The 12406-nt window shown below is 37.7% G+C and overlaps 1 protein-coding gene across 39 annotated transcripts in view; it reads left to right on the forward strand.

Annotated features, from left to right (window-relative positions):
* CLASP2 (cytoplasmic linker associated protein 2) overlaps window positions 1–12406 on the forward strand; it is a 174887-nt gene that overhangs the window by 79435 nt on the left and 83046 nt on the right. For all 39 annotated transcript variants that reach the window (XM_027523035.1, XM_027523017.1, XM_027523024.1 and 36 more), the window contains 3 exons: window positions 757–902; window positions 3822–3957; window positions 11491–11561. In XM_027523035.1, coding sequence (XP_027378836.1) covers window positions 757–902; window positions 3822–3957; window positions 11491–11561 — 353 coding nt within the window. The remainder of the gene's footprint in view (window positions 1–756; window positions 903–3821; window positions 3958–11490; window positions 11562–12406) is intronic.

Consider the following 12406-nt stretch of genomic DNA (forward strand, 5'->3'; position numbering starts at 1 on the left):
TTTTTTAATATCCACAATATTTTTTTATACTTTCCATCTTTAGTTCATCTTTTTTAACTTTGAAAGATATCTTTAAAAATTTAGAGAAGCTCAGAAATTAATATGCTGCTGTTGCTAAGTCACTTCAGTTGTGTTCGACTCTGTGACCCCATACGTGGCAGCCCACCAGGCTCCCCCGTCCCTGGGATTCTCCAGGCAAGGATACTGGAGTGGGTTGCCATTTCCTTCTCCCATGCATGAAAGTGAAAAGTGAAAGTGAAGTCACTCAGCCGTGTCCGACTCTTAGAGATCCCATGGACTGCAATCTACCAGGCTGCTCCGTCCATGGGATTTTCCAGGCAAGAGAACGGGAGTGGGGTGCCGTTGCCTTTTCCAAGATTAATATGAGATTCTACATAATAATGGGTATTATTTAGGTAAACTTTTAACTTCTGCGTGTGACCACAGACGTGCACCTGAGTATGTCTTTTGTCACAATTTTAAATAGACTCCCTTAAAACTTTAAGATTTATTTATATACTCAAACATTATATATGTCTATTATACATATAACTGAATCTGTAATGTTCTTTTCCAGAAAGCTGTTTTGTTTCTTCACATGTTTATTTATGTTTAGTGCTGTTAAAATGTCTGAATATAGTTATAAAATCTAATGAAAACTTCTAAAATTTTGTTCAAATAATGTTTAGGAAGTTGTTTGTTTTTTTATACTGCTTTACTTTTTAATGTCAGTAATGAAAATTTTCTTTATTTCAGCTAAAGAAAATTCGATCATTGCTTGTTGCTGGAGCTGCACAATATGATTGCTTTTTCCAGCATTTACGCTTGTTGGATGGAGCACTTAAACTTTCCGCTAAGGATCTTAGATCCCAAGTGGTTAGAGAAGCTTGCATTACTGTAGCGTAAGTATATTCTTTGTGTGATAAGTATTTTTTATGAATTAATTTCGTGCTCATTGATTGAGTTACTCATTCAGTAAAGCACTAGTAAGATAACCCCCCTAAAGCATGATCCAAAAATCATATGCATAAGGATTAAATTTGTGTGATTTTGAAAAAAAAAAAAAAATCTTTCTTAATAGTACTTTATACCAACTTTGAACTATGTTTATATGTCAAAAGTCGACTGGTAGATTTTTGGTCACTAACTCTGTGAGTATAAGAAAAAAATGAATGGGTCTCAGAACCGGCTCTTCTTATGTAATGTTCTCTTTGCTAATTTGGATATTAAGCTTTTTTTCTGACATTTTAGCAATTGTCCTCGAATTGTAACATCCATCATTAACTTATCAAAGTCTAAACCTATTCAGTATGTTTATATTTTTCTATAATTTAAGGATGGTAGAACACTTGAACTCTTCTTACTGCTGCTCCTGACCAAAAAAAAAAATTTGTTGTATATATTGTTGTATAAGCCTTCCTTTGGAGAGAGGGAACACTTAGATACATACTATTAGTATTTATAATCCGGATCATATTAGATGTCCTAGTCAGAACAGAAAAAAATAAACTAAAAAACTCAGGAAATAAAAACTATGAGGATTGCAAGAAAAGGAACAAAACTGCCCTTATTAACAGATGATATAATTATCCATGCAGAAAAAGTCAAGAATTAATAAATGATTATAATTAAGGAACTATGTAGCATGGTTGCTAGATACAAGTCAATATACCAAAATAATTGAGTATCTCTTGATAGCAAAACAAAACAAAAATCTTCAAATTGTAACCTTGGAAAATACTTCATGATGAGAATTCCGCTTCTTGCCATGATGCAATAACTGGTATAGGATTAGCCCTCTTGCAGAAAACTGAAGAAAATGTATAAGACAACTGTGTACAGATAATGGACAGCAGACAGAGCAGGACTGTAATTCTTGAAACATATCAGTTGAACAGTACCATCAGCACAGTTTTGACCTGGATGCATTTCTGAACCGTGGAGGGGGAGGGAGAACCCAGGCAGAGCAAGACAGTCTTACTCAGTTGAAGAAGAAACAAGAGATGGGAGGTTCTGAAAGCTGAAGTGGCTAAACTTTTCAGTGCAGAATACTGGGGAGAAGAGAGCTATAACAGAAAAAGAGCCATAGAAGTCTGCATAGGGGATCCATGAGTCCAGTTGAACACTAATCTGTGCATGTGAAACGTACAACTCTCTGGGGACAGGAAAGACCTACTGCTGGAAGCCATGAGGTAAACAACAGTTCCCAGAACTTGCATGGGCTGGGACAGGTTCAAGTTTTGAGGAACCAGACTGGAGAGACCTTGTCAAACCCCCAGGGCATGCATTTGAGACCCCAGAAAGGCTGTTGTGTAGGAATCGTACTGCTCAGGCTACTCGAAGCTGAGTACTCTCAGGCTACCCCTCCTAACAAGCTGGGAAAGATGAGGCTACTTCCAAAGGACATCACCTGCTGACCAGAACAAAAGGCTCACACTTTAAAGGAGGACAGCAACATCAGGGCACAGGTGGCCTCCCCTGCTTCTCATCTGAGTTTCACAAGGGAAAACTGAATGTGTAACTGAACACTAGTAAATAGGTCTGAGTACTGCTTTGAATCAGGAATCTGATATTTCGGAGCCAACTGTATTCTAAATAAGGTATAAGTATGTAGAAATGTGAGTATTTACAGCATTCTTCATAAGTGTTTTACCTAAAGTCATACTGCTGCTGCTGCTGCTAAGTCACTTCAGTCGTGTCCAACTCTGTGTGACCCCATAGACGGCAAACCATATCAAATTAATTAGGCTGGATTAGTTGTTTAACTGCAAATTTGGAAAGAGAAGACACATTTGTTTAGAGTCACCCAACTAACCAGTGCATCTGTGCACGCTAAGTCACTTCAGTCATATCTAACTCTGTGCGATCCCATGGACTGTAGCCTGCCAGGTTCCTCTGTCTGTGGGATTCTCCAGGCAAGAATACTAGAGTGGGTTGCCACGCACTCCTCCAGAGGATTTTCCCTGCCCAGGGATCAAAGCTACGTCTCTTATGTCTCCTGCATTGGCAGGCAGGCTCTTCACCACTGGCGCCACCTGGGAAGCTCCAGTCAATGTATGTGTGTTAGTTGTTCAGTTGTGTCCAACTCCTTGGGACCCCCTGGACTGTAGCTCACCAGGCTCCTCTGTTCATGGAATTTTCCCCAGGCAAGAATACTGGAATGGGTTGCCATTTCCTTCAGAGGAACTTCCCAACCCAGGGACTGAACCCGAGTACCCTGCATTGCACGCAGATTCTTTACCGACTGAACCACCATTCTTTACTGTCGGTTTACCAGGGAAGCTGGTAACCATTGTATGGTAGAGTTCTGTGTTCAATCAAGAATTCTGAAATCCTACACCAAACATGTCAGGAAGTATTTGTGACTGAAATAGTAGTGGTACCATTAATACAAATAGCAGAATACTGATTTGGGTAAGATTTTACTTGTTTGTACAGTATGTTGAATATAAGATTGATACTGGGGCATCAGAATGAAAATATCTGATGGATAAAGACTAAACATCAGGACAGTCAAAGCTGAGTGTTTTACCTGTCATGTTCATGCTTAAATTCTGAGATCAAATGGCTTCTCTATTGCAGAGAGATGCTTAAAATGCCAAAGTCAACTCTGCACTAGACAGTAAAAGGTCAGGGAGAAGAAAGAAATACTTAATATCTGCACTTCCCTTTCTCTCTTTTGTTTTTCTGCCATTTTAGAACTGGTTAAAATAAAGATTTTAGGTTAATTCAGTAAAAGAATATTTTAAAATTACATGGTCCTACCTATATTTAATGTTAAACTATTTTTCTAAGACAACATTTTTTGTCTTCCTTTATAGCCATCTTTCAACAGTTTTGGGAAACAAGTTTGATCATGGCGCTGAAGCCATTGTACCTACACTTTTTAATCTCGTCCCCAATAGTGCAAAAGTCATGGCGACTTCTGGATGTGCAGCAATCAGATTCATAATTCGGGTAGGTTCTTTTCCTTTCTTTTTTTTTTTTCCTGTCTTCCTCTGTGTGTCTGCCTGTCCATTTGTCTGTCTCTCTCTCTCTCTTTTAATGTACTTAAATAAATCATTGGAATTTTTTTAAACCCCAAGAAAAAAATTACTTTTGAGTAATTTTTCTGATAATAAAAGTAATACACAGGTATTAATGAAATTTAAATAGTAAAGAGGATCACAAAGTAAAGATGCTTGTATACAGAATATAATAGGCACAATACGCATGTGCATGTGTGAGCGTGTGTGTGTGAATCATGTTACAGGTCAGGTCAGTTCAGTTCACTCAGTCGTGTCCGACTCTTTGCGACCCCATGAATCGCAGCACGCCAGGCCTCCCTGTCCATCACCAACTCCCAGAGTTCACCAACACTCACGTGCATCAAATTGGTGATGCCATCCAGCCATCTCATCCTCTGTCGTCCCCTTCTTCTCCTGCCCCCAATCCCTCCCAGCATCAGAGTCTTTTACAATGAGTCAACCCTTCGCATGAGGTGGCCAAAGTACTGGAGTTTCAGCTTCAGCATCAGTCCTTCCAATGAACACCCAGAACTGATCTCCTTTAGGATGGACTGGTTGGATCTCCTTGCAGTCCAAGGGACTCTCAAGAGTCTTCTCTAACACCACAGTTCAAAAGCATCAATTCTTCGATGCTCAGCTTTCTTCACAGTCCAACTCTCACATCCATACATGACCACTGGAAAAACCATAGCCTTGACTAGACAAACCTTTGTTCGCAAAGTAATGTCTCTGCTTTTGAATATGCTATCTAGGTTGGTCATAACTTTCCTTCCAAGGAGTAAGCATCTTTTAATTTCATGGCTGCAGTCACCATCTGCAGTGATTTTGGAGCCCCCAAAAATAAAGTCTGACACTGTTTCCACTGTTTCCCCATCTATTTCCCATGAAGTGATGGGACCAGATGCCATAATCTTCGTTTTCTGAATGTTGAGTTTTAAGTCAACTTTCTCACTCTCCTCTTTCACTTTCATCAAGAGGCTTTTTAGTTCCTCTTCACTTTCTGCCATAAGGGTGGTGTCCTCTGCATATCTGAGGTTATTGATATTTCTCCTAGCAATCTTGATTCCAGCTTGTGCTTCATCCAGCCCCCAGCCTTTCTTATGATGTACTCTGCATATAAGTTAAATAAGCAGGGTGACAATATACAGCCTTGACGTACTCCTTTTCCTATTTGGAACCAGTCTGTTGTTCCATGTCCAGTTCTAACTGTTGCTTCCTGACCTGCATACACGTTTCTCAAGAGGCAGGTCAGGTGGTCTGGTATTCCCATCTCTTTCAGAATTTTCCACAGTTTATTGTGATCCACACAGTCAAAGGCTTTGGCATAGTCCATGAAGCAAAATTACGTGTTTTTCTGGAACTCTCTTGCTTTTTCCATGATCCAGCAGATGTTGGCAATTTGATCTCTGGTTCCTCTGCCTTTTCTAAAACCAGCTTGAGCATCAGGAAGTTCACGGTTCACATATTGCTGAAGCCAGGTTGGAGAATTTTGAGCGTTACTTAACTAGCATGTGGGATGAGTGCAATATTGCAATAGATAGTTTGAACATTCTTTGGCATTGCCTTTCTTTGGGATTGGAATGAAAACTGACCTTTTCCAGTCCTGTGGCCACTGCTGAGTTTTCCAAATTTGCTGGCATATTGAGTGCAGCAGTTTCACAGCATCATCTTTCAGGATTTGTAATAGCCCAACTGGAATTCCATCACCTCCACTAGCTTTGTTCGTAGTGATGCTTTCTAAGGCCCACTTGACTTTGCATTCCAGGATGTCTGGCTCTAGGTGAGTGATCACACCATCATGATTATCTTGGTCATGAAGATCTTTTTTGTACAGTTCTTCTGTGTATTCTTGCCACCTCTTAATATCTTCTGCTTCTGTAGTAACAGACAAATGTTAAACAGTAAAAATGTTACAAGCAGTGGTAATAGATGACAGCAAATTCTTAATATTTCTCATCATCCACCTCTTAAAGGTGGCAGAAGAAGAGTTAAAAATGTAAAACTTCCCCACTTAAATTTTTAAATTTTGCTCTTCTACAACTCACCACTCTAACCATACAGGATGTACTTTTCCAAACCTCTATTTTGTGCCTATACAAACTATATTTACTACAAAATGTAAGTGTAGCATTTATATTTTATATATATGTATAAATGTTTTTTTACCTTTGCTTTTTAAACTTCATGTACTCAGGCAGCTTCCCTTGTTTAATTATTTTTGATGTCTAAGTCAGGTCTTAGTTAAGGGGCATAATATTAAGCTGTCCTCACCATATTTGAAGTTTGTGAAATTCTTTTTCTCTGTCCTTTACCTTACGCTGTGTATTATTAGTATCTTAAAGGTTTTAAAATTTAATAATTAAAGAATATTATTTCATATTCTACTTTGCATTTCTTGGATTATTAGAAAACATTAGGTATTTTTTTCCTTTAATAGTTTTTCTAAGGATTGCCAGTTTATATTCTGTGCATTTTTTCCTTGCGTTTTTTTCTATGGCCTTTTTTCTGTGTTATTAGAACAGTTGGTCCTCCTTATCCATGGGTTCTGCATCTGTGGATTCAACCAACCTCAAATCAGAAATATTTGCGGGGGAAAGAATTGTAATGCGTTTCAAGAAGCAAAACTTGATTTGCCTTCTGCTGGCATCTGTTTCTATAACATTTATAATAATTACAACTATATGTGTATCATTTACATTATATTAACTAATTAATCTAGAGATGACAAAGTATACAGGAAAAAAAAGTGTAGGTTTTATGCATATACTGTACCATTTTATGTAAGGGATTTGTATATCCCCGAATTTTGGTATCCTCACAGGGTCCCAGAACCACCCCCGTGGACACTGAAGGACAACTGTATATTAATTTTATTTGTAAATATTTTCTACCAGTTTGTCATTTCTTCATATATTGTTTAAGCTACATTTGATATATATATAGAAATTTGATATTTTTTTGTTTTGAGACAATTCTATTTTTGTGGGTTTTGTTATATAAAGTTAAAACAACCTTCCCCATTTCTCAGTTATAAAAATAGTCAGTTTTTAAACCTTTTATGATTTTGTTTCTTAGATTTAGATCTAACTTAATTTTATTTTTGTGTACAGTATGGATATCTGACTTTGTTTTCCCCCAGATACAAAACCAGCTGACCCCGTGGTGTGTAGTAGATTATAGTTCAGTCTTTTCTTAAACTACCACTGTTTTCTTGTAGTAAATTTCCATAAATATATGGGTCTGTTTTTTAAATGCCTTTCCAGTTTCTTTGATCAATTTGTCCTCTCCTGGTAAATGATCTCTCTCTCTAATGCTGCTGTTACCAGGTGTTTTTCAGCAGTAAAATCTGTGCCTGTGAAGAAATCCATGAATCTATCTCAGAAAATGTCCCTTTTCTTTCTGTTTTAATATTTTTGTAAGCTTCACTAAATCTGGCACCTTCATAACAGTGTTCAAAACTGGTGGAAATGATTGAAATCTTTATTTTTTTCTCTGAGTTTAATAGGAGTGCTTTAAATATGACCTCTGGGATGAATTTTTGGATATTCTGGATTAGGTCTGAGAATTTCCTCCTATTTATATTTTGCTAAATTTTGATCAGTAGTAGATGTGGAATCTTGTCAGATATCCCTTTAGAAATGATTGTCTCTCTTCATTTATCCATTGTACATTCATGAAATGATTTCTGCTTGGCCATTTACATTATCATACTGCTAGATGCAGTTGGCTAATACTTAAGAAGACTCTTGACATGAAGTTGTATACTGTTAATTTAAGAAAAGTTTCTTCTACCAGGGTTATATTACCATTTTGTATTATATTATTATATGTTCTTTTTTTAAAAAAAAAAAAGGAAAATACTTGCTAGAGGTATTGTTAAGAGATTTTTTATAAGCTTCAAATTTGTTACATTGGTACCCATGGGGTTCTTTTATTTTTTTCTAGTTGTTTAATTTCTATATTTATGTTTCTTAATTACTTTATTTGACTTGCTGTGGCTTACTTCTTTTTTTCCCCTAGATTTTTGTGGTATATTCTCACTTTGTCATAGTTTTTATTATTTAATCACATAAGACTTTCTTATCATAATGTTGTGTTCTGAGTTTGGCATTAGCAGCATCCAGCGATTTAGATTTACCACACTCTATTTTATATTTCTCAGTCGTTTGTAATTTCCATTTCAACTTTCTTATTGAATTACATAAGGATATTGTCTGCATTTTCAGATGGTTCTTTTGTCATTCTTATCATTTTGTAATTTCATGACATTCTGATCAGAGAATTTGATGGTACAATTTCTTTTTCATTGAATAACCTGAATTTTGTTAATATCCGAGTACATCATATATTTAGATAGGTAGTCTTTTAGTATTTGTGAAATATGGAATTCATTTATAGAGTGCTTTATTCATTTCTAAATCTAGTTTGTTCATATTATTCTAGTTCTTTATGGTCTTATTTTTTTTTTAAATCTTATTTTCTTAAAAATTTCTTGTTCTTTGTCAGTGTCAAGAATAAATTCTCTTTTACTTCCCCAGCCTTTTGGAAAGTATATATTAAAAAAAAAAATAAGAAGTATATATTTTTATCTTATTTGTGTCATTGTTTTCCCCTTAACCACTGAATTAATTTCGAGCAACTAAAGTTGACTATGGTGGGTTTTTTTTTTTTTCTGCTTTTATTCCTGCCCAGTGTTTATTAGGACTCTTCCCATTAAAAATATTTGCTTGATCTTAGTGTGTTCTTTAAAGAAGGCAATGGCACCCCACTCCAGTACTCCTGCCTGGAAAATCCCATGGACGGAGAAGCGTGGTAGGCTGCAGTCCATGGGGTCGCTGAGGGTCGGACATGACTGAGCGACTTCACTTTCACTTTTCACTTTCATGCATTGGAGAAGGAAATGGCAACCCACTCCAGTGTTCTTGCCTGGAGAATCCCAGGGACGGGGGAGCCTCGTGGGCTGCCGTCTCTGGGGTCGCATAGAGTCGGACACGGGTGAAGTGACTTAGCAGCAGCAGCAGCACTGTGTTCTCAGTTTTCATAGATATTTATTTTTTCATATTTCTAAATGGCTTTGCTTTGCCATTATACAAGAATTCAAAAATTGGACTTCAGGTTCACATTTCTTTTCTCTCAGAATTATGTCCTTTTCACAAAGAATTGTTTTCTTCACTCTGTTGTTTTTATAGTGAGATGTTGTTTGATTCTTTTATTTAAAAACAGCACCACTGCTGCCTTAGGAAGCTTTGTAGGAGAGTCTCTCTGTTAGGAGTTCCCTCACAGCATCTTTCATTTGTGCTGTCTTTACACAGAGGAGCAAGATTTCTGACTAAAATGAAGTTTGTTCAAATTTATGTTAGTTTTCATGTATCATTTATTTATTGCTTCTGTTTGTTTCCTGTCTTTCAGTTGTATATGTTCTCAGGAAAAATCCTTTAAATTCTCCTTACTTGACAGTACCCAATTTGCCATTTTTAGGTTTGTTTATACTTCATGTATTATTTTCAGATTGCCTGTTTTTCATGAGTTTGTCTCATGTTATTGAGACAATAACATGTCCCATCATCTCACAGAAAATACGGATCAGGTTGTTGTTGTTTTACATTATTTCCTGTTTTCTATATTTTTGTTTGTTTCCCAGGGGCCTGCTTCTAAGTTGTTCTGATTTAGTATTTGTTTGAATGCATCATCTGTAATTGTGAGGATCACTTATTTTCCTTTGGAATAGCTCCCCTGAATATGGTGTAGCAATAGGTTAGTCTCTAGCCCCATCTCTGCCACTGTGTTGTTTAAGAGTTAATCAGCAGCAGTAGGATTTTGAGATCATGAGAGAGAGGAGGAGGAAGGTAGGTGAGACCTGCTATGTAGTATACTATGGCTAGGGAGTCCCTTTGGGCTTTCTTTTAACTCCTCAGTAATGTTCAGGGATGAGTTCTTCTGGATGCTCTAATAGAAATAAAGTACATGAAAAATGTAATGCACTCGAATCATTCCAAAACCATCACCACCCCACCCCCTGTTGCCCTCCCCCCCCGCACCCCCAACCTGTTCATGGGAAACTTGTCATCCACAAAACTGGTCCCTCGTGCTAGGGGAGCAAGTCCACAGAGCCCTTCCATACTGGATATAGCAGTTGAATAACATGCAGACCAGCACTGTGTTGCATTATCCTCATCTTGAACAACTTCACGTCTGTGGGTGGCTTCCCTCTGTCAGAGGTGAAAACAGTGTTCCCTCTGTGTTGGTTGAGTTAGTTGTGGCCACTCACTCTTTCCTTCACTCTGAGACTTGTTTCCTCCCAAGTACGGAGGCTCTGTGGGCTGACAGCCTTTAGCTGCAGCCTCTTCAAAGCCTGCGAAGCTTGTAGAGATCTGCCTTTCCTGGAGTCTTGCCCTTTCCTAGTTATGGCCCATATCCAGTAAACTGATTGACGTGGAAGAGTAGAGTTTGGCCATCTTAGGCCATTTTGAGACTATCTTCCAGAGCTCCCCAGTGACTTTGGGTAAAGAGGTCCTTGGGCTATATCACAGATTGATTTCTTCCTTTGCCTAGTCTTGCTTCCTTCTCACTTCCACCAGTGTTGATTCCAAAAGCACTGCTTAATATTAAAAAGGCTGAACTCCATCTCACAGCCTGCTTCCTAGGTAACCCAGCCTGTACCATCAGCTCAAAAGAAAAATAGGAGATTTAAAGCATCAAATATGTATCCTTAGGTTACTGTTTTATTTTAACGTCTCTTGTGAACTTCTTAGTGTTTGCTTTACTAAAGAAGAGGTGGCTCAGGTGGTAAAGAATCTGTAATACAGAAGACCCAGGTTCGATCCTTGAGTCAGGACGATCCCCTGGAGAAGGGAATGGCAATCCACTCCACTATTCTTGCCTGGAGGATCCCAGTAACAGGGTAGCCTGCCGGGCTACAGTCCATGGGGTCGCAAAGAGTCAGACACAACTGAGCGACTAACACACAAACACTCTCACCAAAGAAGAATGTAAGAATTACTAATAGAAATCAGAAGATTATATACCTGAATTCTAGAGAGCTGTGGTTCAGCCAGGATGAAAGTTCAGTTAAAATCACCGTTTCAAAGTGCATTCTTGATAATTACGCAGATTCACTCTGATAACCTGCTTTGATGACATAGCAATACTGTGCTCTCCAGCAGTAGCCATGGTACATCAAAAAATAAGACCAGTATGTGTCTGGTTCCCCCCAAAGTACACTGTCCTAACAGTTGTCTGTAGTTATCAGTTAACTTGTCCTTATTATTTAATATTACAACCACATCTGCCCTTCTGAAATTGTATCGTTACTATTTAATTTGGGAAAACCTTTTGACTGGTCTTAATTTCTTTCAAAATCTGATTTTATGGTTATTTTTGTTCTTTTCTAATATAGCTAAATACTTGAATGCAAAGCAAGTAAAGGAAGAGATTATGTAAGGTACACGGTATTTCTCAACCTCTTCTAAACTGTCTTTTTCAGCATACTCATGTACCCAGACTTATACCTTTAATAACAAGCAATTGCACATCGAAATCAGTTCCTGTAAGGAGGTAAGTTTTGAAAAAACTTAGTATAGCTTTATGTTGAATATTGCATTATGTCTGATTCTTAGTTGGGTACAAAAATTAGTTGTCATCAATTTCTTGCCTTCTAGAAACCTTATTAAAGTTTTTTAACTTAATGTAAGGCAAAAAGGAACAAAGTGCTTATTATGACTATCCACATTTCTTGGCCTTTTCGTATTAAAGTGTGTCTGAAAGTCGCTCAGTCATTTCTGACTTTTTGCGACCCCATGGACTTCTCCATGGAATTCTCCAGGCCAGAATACTGCAATGGGTAGCCGTTCCCTTCACCCGGGGACCTTCCAAACCCAGGGATCAAACCCGGATCTCCCACATTTTGGTTTATTTGGGCCACTATTTCTTTGGTTTTCAGAGAGTTTGGAGTCTAGAGTCAGCCCTCACCTAGAATCCTACAACTTTGATTGACTGTCCTGCCTTGGGCAGTCATTTAATTGCCCTAAACCTCATGTCTGTGTATGTTAGTGGGTCTAATGATGTGGACCCCATAGAGTTGTGAGGTTAAATGAGAAGGACACTAGAAGACATGAACATAGTGTTTGGCACAGAGTATACAATCATGTTAGTCTGTCAGTGTCTGTCTCATTATTTCTACAGTCTTTGATATCACTGGTATCACCACTAGCACCATTAGTGTTAAAGACAAAAAACAAGATTTGTGTATTGGATATTTCAGGAAATTGTAAAAAACTCTTTCCCCTCTTTTGTTTGATAAATATGTTTATTTAAGTACTTAGAATGTTCGGGAAAATAAGACATCATTGTTACCTGTGATTTGGAATTTGGGGACAGTTGTTTAATTACCTCTCTCTTAT

Source organism: Bos indicus x Bos taurus, chromosome 22 (genome assembly GCF_003369695.1).
Source record: "Bos indicus x Bos taurus breed Angus x Brahman F1 hybrid chromosome 22, Bos_hybrid_MaternalHap_v2.0, whole genome shotgun sequence".
In the NCBI taxonomy this organism is placed as follows: domain Eukaryota; kingdom Metazoa; phylum Chordata; class Mammalia; order Artiodactyla; family Bovidae; genus Bos; species Bos indicus x Bos taurus.